The 10,857-nt window shown below is 37.5% G+C and overlaps 1 protein-coding gene across 1 annotated transcript; it reads left to right on the top strand.

The window, feature by feature from the left end:
* Positions 1-5,345: 5,345 nt before the first annotated feature.
* cdx4 (caudal type homeobox 4) lies at positions 5,346-9,738 on the top strand. The gene is made up of 3 exons (XM_050043229.1): positions 5,346-6,056; positions 7,423-7,568; positions 8,563-9,738. The coding sequence occupies exons 1-3, from the start codon at positions 5,621-5,623 to the stop codon at positions 8,794-8,796; spliced, it is 816 nt and encodes a 271-aa protein (XP_049899186.1). The 5' UTR covers positions 5,346-5,620; the 3' UTR covers positions 8,797-9,738.
* Positions 9,739-10,857: the final 1,119 nt, after the last annotated feature.

Here is a 10,857-nt window from a genome sequence, read left to right as displayed (position 1 = left end):
GGGCTTTTATTTGCACTCTTATGAATGTATGTGTTGCTATTGCATCTAAGTTTACTCTCAGTCTCCTTATTCTGTCCTGCAGAGGGCAGATACAGACTGATAATGATTAACCCATTCAGATCCCTCGTCCATAACTTTTCTAGCATGTCTAGATCTATGATCACTGTCCTCTGACTCCACCCAGGTGATGGGATGTCTATTAACCAATCACAGTGTTCTACATCATCTAAAGTGGACCACAGTGAAGCCACGCCCCCTGTTTAACAAACATGGCCGACAATGAGGCAAGGAGGAGGTTTAAGGCAGGTTTCAGTTTATCAATCATATTGTTAAAGTACATCATTTGTGTTTAAATTGTGTTTAAAGTGATTATGAGATGTTATATTACTTATACATGTCAAAGTCATATCAAAGATTTATAGCTGTTATTCAGGAAGTTTTCAAAATCATACATCCATTGGGGAAATAGTGTTTTAATTTGAGTTTCTCGTGATACAATCAGCCTATAATGCATTTTATTTATTATGTCCACGGTATATTCATCTCAGGAGGTTTTCAGCATACTGTTTGCTGGAGATACTTCAGAAATTGAGGATATTTTGAGATGTGATGACGAATACAATGCAAAATATTTATGCAATGTGTTTTAAAGCATTACTTTATTAACTGAGATGAGTTATCTATTACTGAAAAAAAAAATCACCTCATGTTCTTCGTTGAAAAAAAAGTCTGTTCAGGCTATTTATTGTCATTTTTATTATTACTTTAACGCTGCATTAAGATTCTTCGTCCATTGAAATGGACAGAAAACAAAATGTTAATTAGGTATAAGTGTATTAGAGTAGAAATCCACTATAACAATATTTTTGTGTGTTGGAACATAGTTGAGTTCTGAATGGGTTAAGAGCTGATAAATCTATTTGTGCACATCCATGAGAAGAGCGGAGACTTTGCTAAAATAACTCAATTGCGCCATCTAGTGAACACACATGCATGTTTGTTCATGAAGGGGCTTTTCATCTAAAGAGCCAAAGACCCCTGATTTTAAAACACTGAATTAAAAACTGGTAGAAAAGATTTCACTTTGTTCATGAGCTCAACAACAAAGTGAAACACAGCATAGAGGTAAGTGTGTGGAAATCTTTTTTTTTTTAACAGTGTGGACTCATTGATGTTTTTCAGCACCTTGCCGTGACTAAGCTGGGTGGGGTGGTGGTTGTCCAGCATCAAAACACTGAATTGGAAATATGATATTCGATCAGGGAGTTCTGACATCACTGACACACTTTTACAGTAAAAGGTGTGTCAGTGATTTCACAAAGTTTACCAGTTCAATCTTACATTAGAGACCTGACAAAGTGAATCAAAAATAACCTGTGATGTGTTTCTGTGCAATGCTTTGTATAGCAAGATGAAATCAGATATTGATATTGTAAATATGGATGACGCATAAAGACTGGGATGGTTGATCACCTAAGAAATATATAACTTATCTAGTTATCTGGGGAAACCCTGACAGAGGAGAAGAAAAAGGCTCTTTATCAAAATAATCTGAAGATATTTATTTGGCCCGTATATGAACAGTTCATTCTGTTTCTTTTCTTTTCCGTCTCCTCATGATGTGTATACACAAGACCAGAAGATGCATGTGAAATAGTGGTGTCTTGTGATCCCATGCGGGACGGGCCTAGTGTTTGCCATTACATAGAAATAAAAAATGAATGACTGGATGATGAAGCCACCGTGACCATGCCAACGAGATTAAATCAGTGACCTCAGGTACAATTCAAGAGGAGAATCCAACAGCAAATACAGTTCACATTTGTTCCTGTGACACTAAGCTCAATTTAATCGTTGTACAAGTCTGTTCTTGTTGAACATCAGACTGATGGTGTCATTGACTGGAACTGACATGATCTTACCACTTCCACGCTACAGTACAGCAGCCATTGGTGATACATGAGCATAGTCGCTGAATCACAGTTGTGTTTGTGCTGTCAGATGATTTGAGTTATGCGCAGACAAAAGGTCACCTGATGACATGTCACTTCTTTAACTACACAGTTGCATAAAATATTTTCTCAAACTTCCTGACATGATGTAACTCATCAGGTTGTTGCAGAAAATGTCTGAGTACTTCTTTCCACACATTTTCATCAAGTGAGTTCCGTTATGGGTAACTTTCTGTTTCATTTTTATGCTCCATTTATTTATAGTAAGTTCAATGCAAAGTGCCCTGAAATGCACCTGAGGATAAAACATCATTTACACAAGGATTTCTCCTCATGACAGGATGTCAGATATGTGTTGTAAAAATGAATCTTGTCATTTATTATTACAGGGCATTATTACCTCTAAACTAACTGAAAGCCATTTAAATTTTACTGTTATTTGCACTTGCCATATGTCTACATTTATTGTCTCTTACCTATTTACTAACTTTTACACTGATGGCTGAATGTCTTGGGACCATTTAGGGTTGCAGTAGTTTAGTTCTCTTAGGGTCTCTTAGGTTAGTCTCAGGTGCTCTGTAGGTCACTGTATAATATATGCAAATGTTGGTGAACATATATTTTATATACTACCTGCTTAGTGTCTGGGAGCCTATTCTCAGGCTTCAGATTTTAACAGTAACTTCTTGTCATTCAGAATAAATCATCCTGTGTAATACATATTGTAATACTCTGACTCTTGAGTACAATATGGTACATATGTTTAATTGTCTTTGTTGGTGAAGGCTGCCCTCTAGAGGTCAGGAGTCTGATGATTAATCAGCAGTGGTGGAAGTACTTAGAAATTATAGATGACGTAAAAGTAGCAACACTACAGTGTAGAAACACTCTGTTCTATGTAAGCCATGCATTCAATAAGAGAAACTAAGAAATTAATACAACACCTCTCTGAAGATTTGGCAGCCACACTTGACGTATAATGATACTTTACCAACACCTCCATCAGATTTGTTATAAAAAGGACACCAGATTGATACACAGTTAGTCCTCTGATTTAGCCAGGATTATTTATATTTATTTTTTTATCTATTTATTTGTATAAGATAAGATAAGATAAGATACACCTTTATTGATCCCACAGTTGAGAAATTCCAGTGTTACAGCAGTCAAGGGGAACGAGTCAGATTAAAGGTTTCAAAATTTAAAAACATAAAAAATTAGGCATGCAAAAAAAGTACAAAAAATACAAGAAACAGCAATAAATAATAATAATAAATATTATAATGAGCAGTGGATAAAATCAATATAATATCAACTTATTTTTTTAATTATTACCTAATTCTTTTGAGTTAGGTCCTCTTTTGGTATGTTTGTATGTGGGGGCAGGGAGGGGATTTTGGAGCCATGTTTGTAAATTGAAAAATTAAAAATAAAATATAAAAATATTCATATAAAGAAAGATGTATATCATAGTATTGGATCATTGATGGCTTCATATGTTCATCACTTTAATGCTGCAGCTCATAAAGACTGAGCTTTATTTTAACCTAGAAAAAGAGGAAGAAGTTATTAGTACATAAATGTAGAGGAGTAAAAAGCACGATGTTTGCCTCTGAGTTGCAGGGTAGAGATATAAAGTAGCAGAAAACGGAAATACTTCAACGAAGTATAATTATCTCAAACTTATACTGAAGCAGTCTGCAGCACTTGAATAAATGTACTTTATTACTCTCTGGTGTTCAGACAGATTTCATCAGTTTAATTACAGCAGTTGTTGTAATTAAAATCCACAAGGGGGCAGCAACGACTCTGAATAATCTACACACTGGGGAAATTTGAGGACACACCAAAGTAACCAGAGTGATGATTCAGTACAGTGTAGTGATGTAGGCTGGTCTACAGTGGATCACAAGTGACTGGGAAGAGGTTAAAGAAAACAAACGAATGTAGTCTTAAAATCAAGACACAAATGCACACTGTAAAAGCCATGATGTAACTCAGTGAGTCAGTTTTCAAAAGGCCTGACCTGACCTGACCTGACCTGATGTGTCTCCACTTGGATCTTTGTGCATGAAATCTTATTACACTTCATCCTGAGAGGAAACTGTTGGAAGTCAGAGACATATGTGGGTTCCTTTAAGATTAAAGGTATTAATTTATGCTTCTCATGTCATACTTGGATCTTTTTTTAAACGGACAGCTGACAGATAGAAGAGACGCTGAATTAACCTATGTTCAAATCAGAGAGGTGCCGGGCTGGCCGTGAACTGTCACAGGCCGATTAGACCGTCTCATAAATATTTTGTGGTCAATAAACAGATGCTTCAGAGACATACATCAGCATTTATGACTTTTAGACAAGCCAGTTAGTCAGCTCTGCTAAACAGGCCCTCAGACACCTGCCACATGAAGCAGAAACATAATGACAGGTAAAATATGAGAATAAGACAGTGTGTGCTCCTCAACTGCAGCAACAATACTACAGCTCAGACTTGGACACTGGGCATTGGAGGCACAACAGTACAGCTCAGCCTGAAGTTAAATACATTTTGAAATGACTCTTAAACATGTCGAACATTTTCGGTTTGTTGCTCGGTGACTTTGCTGTTGCATCAACTAAATTTGGCCTCAATGTATTTAGTTTGCAGCGCATTTTTTTCTGCATTATATTGAATTTAAAGGAACTGTGCTTTCTCCAAACTTTTTATTTGAGCAGTCATTTTACTGCAGACTCGTGACACATACGAGACGTGATCACAGATGAAATAAATTCCCTGTCATGTCAGGAGACAGCGGTGACTGATGTGTGGAGGGCCGCTGTTTGTCACAGAGGGGGTTGTCGGAGTTTCCTTGTAACCGGAATTAGCTGTGAAGTGCGACCTTGAGGTGTGAACACGGAATACGAAAGGTCCGGCTTGCTTCAAGAGAAAGTCTCTCATACTTTGCACCTCGTTTGCAAGTGAATCTCTTCGCAAATAAAACGGGGTTTACGCGTGAAGCGTTGTTGGGATTCCCACAATAAGAATTTGTGTGAGAGTTCTGCATTTAGTTTAGAAAGACAAAACTCTAAGATTAATATGCAAAATAAGTTACTGCTATAATGTATTAGACTCCTACTCAACTAATATCTCTAAGGAAACTAATACTTCTAATAAGTCCAAAATAATCACATAGTATATCTGCGCGCAATTACGCACAGGCCTTTTCTTCCCTGGTGCGTTTGTGGACGTGTTGCCTTGGTTTATTGCCGGTTCGTGCAGCCTGTGCAGCTGATAGGCCGTGGTGTTAATTTATTCATGTAGCGGAGAAACTCCTGCACAGGATAGGCCCACTGTCAGGTGATGACGCGCCATAGGACAGGCGCAAGGGGACAGCTGGGCCGGCAGCGCCGGTCACTCTCATTTGAATGCAAATCTCCAAGAGTTGAGGAGTAGGCTGACGTCAGGCAGGCTTTAGTATACCTTTACCATCTTGTCAACAGAGACACATCATGTGAGACTGGAGACAGACTGGAACTACGTCGCATTTCACACTGGGAACCCATTTGGACTACATAAACAGCAGAAGGATTGTTTTTTAACAGTTTCAGGGCCACTATGTCGCCTTGAAATAGGCCACATATCCCCTTTGCTGTTTTTATTATATTTAATTGTTTTGTTGTACAAATCATGTATGTGGGATACCTTCTGGATAAAGAAACCGGCATGTATCACCAAGGGCCAGTAAGAAGATCGAGCATCAATCTGCCTCCACAGAACTTTGTTTCCACGCCTCAGTACCCCGATTTTACAGGATACCATCATGTGCCAAACATGGATACGCACGCACAGTCCGCGGGGAGTTGGGGGCCCACTTATGGCGCCCCACGGGAAGACTGGGGTGCATATAGTTTGGGACCACCTAATACTATTCCTACACCCATGAACAACTCCTCTCCCGGACAGGTTCCTTACTGCTCGTCTGAGTACAGTCATATGCATCCTCCAGGATCTGCGGTGTTACAGCCGCCGCCGGACAACGTAAATGTTGCACAACTTTCTCCTGATAGAGAAAGGCGCAATTCATTCCAGTGGATGAGTAAAACTGCGCAATCATCTTCTACAGGTGAGATTGTCATCTTGTGCCAAAATTGTGTTTTTGGATTGCCTCAATCTTGCAGGAAAAAGTTAAGATTTTTACGCACGGCGTTTGTTTCCGTTTAAGTCCCACGGGATTTTACGCACACATTTTCTGGCAGTTTCTTGTCATTACAAATATTTTTTTCCTTTCTAGTTTGTTAAAATAAATACAAAGGCTAAAATTATTACATTTGTAGATAAATGCCAAAAGTGGAAGATGCGTAAAAACTCGATAAAAATTAAAAGAACATACGGAAACATTGGTCTTTTGACACTTGCCTTTTCCGGGTTGCCTATATTTGGGCTAATAACAGTGCAAAATGTTAACAGAATGATATTATTTACAGTCTGAAATTAAACAGGCATTTATTCAATTATAATAATAACGAACTGCATCAGACTTGCAGCAAAACGAATCACCCAAACGTGTCCAATAACCATTTCCATGTCTCATAATTCACATGGGAAAATGGACTGAAGGCCAACAGCTCAGTCTACTGTATTCTCCCCACATAAAAAAAAGGTGTGAGGAATCGGCGCCAGGCCCAGTTGTGATGTTAATGTCAGAATTCCCTGAGATGTGAGGTCGACTTCCCTGTCACATTGTTTGGTGTTTTGAGTGTTATCCGTCATATCCAGGCGGTGGCCTTTGCTTTCAACACCTCTTCACTTTGATATGCACCAACCTCCCTTCCTCTCCGAGAGTTATATTGCCGGAAAGAGTGACGTTTTTCACAGCCAGAGTCTCCAAAGTGGAGTAGTACAAACTGTAGGCCTTTACAGTGGCATTAAATATAGTTTCAGATTGAATATTAGTTCATTATGAAGGCCTGCAATTAATAAGACCCACAGTTTTCCATTCATTAAATTAGTTTAGCTCATAGTTTATTATGAGAATGTGGATGTCCATTTTTAGTCAATAAATTTGTCATTGTTGGCCATTTGTTTTCAAACTTAAATACATACAAATATAACATCTTTTAAGACAAATCCAGCAGTGCATTAACTCTTCAGTCGCCACAGATGTTTGTCTTGTCTCCTGTGTCGTGTGTTCCTTTGTAACTTGTCAGCACAGATCAGAGAGCTGGCCGTTTGAAACTCACTGCACTACAGTTGTCATCAAAGCGAGATGAAAAAGCTTAATTTGCGTATCAGTGGAGAAAGCAGAGAGATGTGTATTTAAGATGCAGCTAATAAAGATGCTATGTGCAGATAGGCCGGTCTCGGCATGCAGCCTCCTCTGTGTAAATGTTCCAGTTCAACCACCTGGCAGCTGAACAACAACAACAACAGCAACAACTAAAAGAAAAGCACAATCTTAATGCTGCTTTGTTTTTTGTCACCTTTCGCAGGTAAAACAAGAACGAAGGAGAAATACAGGGTAGTTTACACAGACCATCAGAGGCTGGAGCTGGAGAAGGAGTTTCATTTCAACAGATACATCACCATCAGGAGGAAATCTGAACTGGCTGTCAACCTCGGTCTGTCGGAGAGACAGGTATGTCTTTATGTAATACTTCGACCTGCTCTATTTTCATCGGAGAGAGATGCAATAAATCATGTATTAAATATATGACATATTCAGTCTATACATATGATAGACACTGAGCAGGCCACATGTAAATACAGCCTCGTTTTCACACGTGTGACTTACAAAATGAGGCCTACAGAAAACATGTTAAAATTATCCTCAACACGTTGGTTAGTCTGCATGTTTACAGTCATGAGACAGAAATAAAATTGCCTTGGATATATTCAAAGCTACCTCAACACCTGATATATAAATTTAGATATTTTATTTGAATTAATTATTCTGTGTCTGATAATTAAATCTAAAATAGAAAGTACTATATAATTATTTCCTGGTATTTCGAAATACACTGTTTTTGTATTTTATTGGTATTTTATATATTTTGTATGTATATACAGTTATTTTCTATATGTTATATTCTGAAATTACAACAAAAATTAATGCCAAATTATGGAAATGCATTCATTACACATGGGCCAAATTTTATTATGGTTATATAGTATTTTACATGTAATCTATATGTGTTAATAGACATTTTATATACATTTTAGTTCAGTAAGGAATGGTATGAATGAATGGGAATATACATTGTATTTGTAACATTTATTGTATGTTACAAAATATTTATTATTTTCTGTCGTTTATGTTTATTTCTTGATTGTTTTTATTTCCTTCCCAGGCATATCTTTTAATGTAATTTAATCTAATTTAATTTTAATTATTAAGGGCTGGCATGGGGGTTAAACGAGATAGCTTAGACCTAAAAAAAAAAAAAAAATAGCCTAAAAAAACAACTATTATTAGTTAAACCAAAAATATAATTTTCTAGCCAAGAGTATTTATTTATATTATTTGTTTATTCTGATTCTTTCCTTCTTTCTTTATCTATTTATTTATTAAGAGCTATAATTTCATTATGTAGAAACACTAATTTAATGTCCTTTTCTTTGTGCCTGTTCAGGTGAAAATCTGGTTTCAGAACCGCAGAGCCAAAGAGAGGAAGCTGATCAAGAAGAAGCTGGGTCAGTCTGACGGCAGCGGGGGATCCGTGCACAGTGACCCGGGTTCAGTGAGCCCTCTGCCGGTGCCGGGCTCTCTCAGCCCGTCAGACATCCACAACTCTCTGTACCCTCCTCAGGGAATGAACACCTTGCCATCTATCAGGAATATACAACAAGTGACAGTGACTCAGTAGAAGAGCTCACCCTGTGGACAGTACATCCAACCTAACTGAGCACTCCGACACGCTGACAGGACACTTGGTCTGAACTCACGTCCTGAAGCACAAAGCTGTGGATAAAAGATTTGATTTATAGCAACGAAAATGCTGGAGGCTCTTCAAATATTGCTTTTTATAGAATAGTTCTAATAACTTTGGGGATTTTAAAAGAAAAACTAAACAAAAAATCGACGTGTTTCAAACTTCAAAGCTTTAAATTGTTTGTGAGTTAATAAGATATAAATATCCTTTTTTTGTATGTGATGAAGTGTATGTGAATAAAATGAGAATTCAGGGACATTTTTAATGAAGTCCTAAAGTGGACTGTTTGTAGCTGGTGCTGCTATGACTTGACAAATCATTTACACATTCAGCACAGTATAATCCGCTTTAGTAAAGCAGGGAGCAGCTGTTCATGATACGGGTAGGACGATCGTTTGATGGCAAAGTGTAAATAAAATGTTGTTTTTTTGCAGTACACCTGTCACTTTCATTATTTCTCAGGTTTGCAAAAGTCTTTGAAATGCATGTGTGCATGTGTAGACTCTGGTATTCCCCAGTGCAGAGAAACAGCCTGCAAGCTATAGTTCACTATCGGCTGCTGACAGGCCTCGAATACACATCAGTGCAAGTTACAAACTCAGGTAGGCCACAAAACAAGTTAAGCCTTTCAGAAATTAACATATCAAAGTAAGGGTAAACAAGAAGGATACTATGCGTCTTTTGTGTGTATTAATAATGCCCCTTGTGTAAAAAAAAAAAAAAAAAAAATACCCCACAACATTTAGCATATATCAGAAAAATGTTTGGACCTGTCACAATATTTTACTTTCCAAAGTTTCTATACAGCAATGGGCGCATTGAAAGGTTAAGTTAATTTGGACAAAATAGTAAGGGCTTATATCCAAAGCGTGAATATGTGAGGTCATTTTACACCAAAATAATAAAGCTTTTTTATCACTTTTTTTCTTAAATATGAGGCTGGTTTGTTTTCACTTATTTTTGAAATTACCTCACTAGTGACTTAAAACCAACTAGTGTAAGTGTCCACAAATGAACATAGCAACTAAAATTATGGGGGTTGATTTGTCTTGTTCAGTTAAATCTAAATTGTGTTAGATGGAATAGCTTGTTTGGGCTATTTAACATATATGTTTAATGTCCTGTGACATCAGCAGGTGCACTTTATTTTGCATTTAATGTCAGAGAAACATCTAACATCTCAGGCTTAAAGACTTGAAGGTGAACACCACCTAAATTAGGAATTTCAGTATGTTATTCCCATGGTCTAGGAAAGTTCAGTCGATATTTATGAACATGAGCTACTCTCTGTGAAAGTCAGAAACCAGAGAAGAAAGTCCCAAACTTGAGGTCATCAATTATACTGCTCCATTGACAATGAATGGGAACATAAGTTTGTGGATCTACAGAGTGCTTGTTTTCTTTTTTATACTTAAATGAGCTTTATTCTATTGTAGTGTTCGTAGCTCTGAAACAGAAAACATTTTCCTAGGTGCTCTCAGTGTCATCTTCTTTCCCAATCCATCATCTATGCAGCAGATCCAGACTGTATACCCTTATGTGAGATCACATAGCACTCAAGGTTTTGGATTTGGAAGAGTTATCCATGTCCACTAATATTTTTTGGACTGTTTTAGACCAGAGACTAACATGTACGAATTTTGAAAATGGGCTATGTTCCCCTTTAACTCATATAGGTCTGATTAAGGTTAGTAGAAGTGAGACTGGTTCCGGCTGATGGGTCCACAGTGTAGGTTCATGCATAATTAATTGAGGTGACATGTTAATTGACGTGTGGCTGGACTGGCTAGTTTGGGAGGAGGACTTTTCCTGACTTTGACCCATGTGCTTTGACTGAGTTAACTGTGGTGCAAACTGCAGGGATAAAGTCTAATAATAATTTGGTTTATGATATTTTCAGCCTTATTATAAACAGTCAGTGTATCCTGGGTATAATAGTTTCCACTGGCCCATGTCTCAGTGATGTCAGATGTTTAACTGATGATGTTCATCTCC

Source organism: Epinephelus moara, chromosome 4 (genome assembly GCF_006386435.1).
Source record: "Epinephelus moara isolate mb chromosome 4, YSFRI_EMoa_1.0, whole genome shotgun sequence".
Taxonomy (NCBI): Eukaryota; Metazoa; Chordata; class Actinopteri; order Perciformes; family Serranidae; genus Epinephelus; species Epinephelus moara.
The sequence above is the reverse complement of the archived record's forward strand: the minus strand, read 5'-3'. Positions and strand labels throughout refer to the sequence as shown.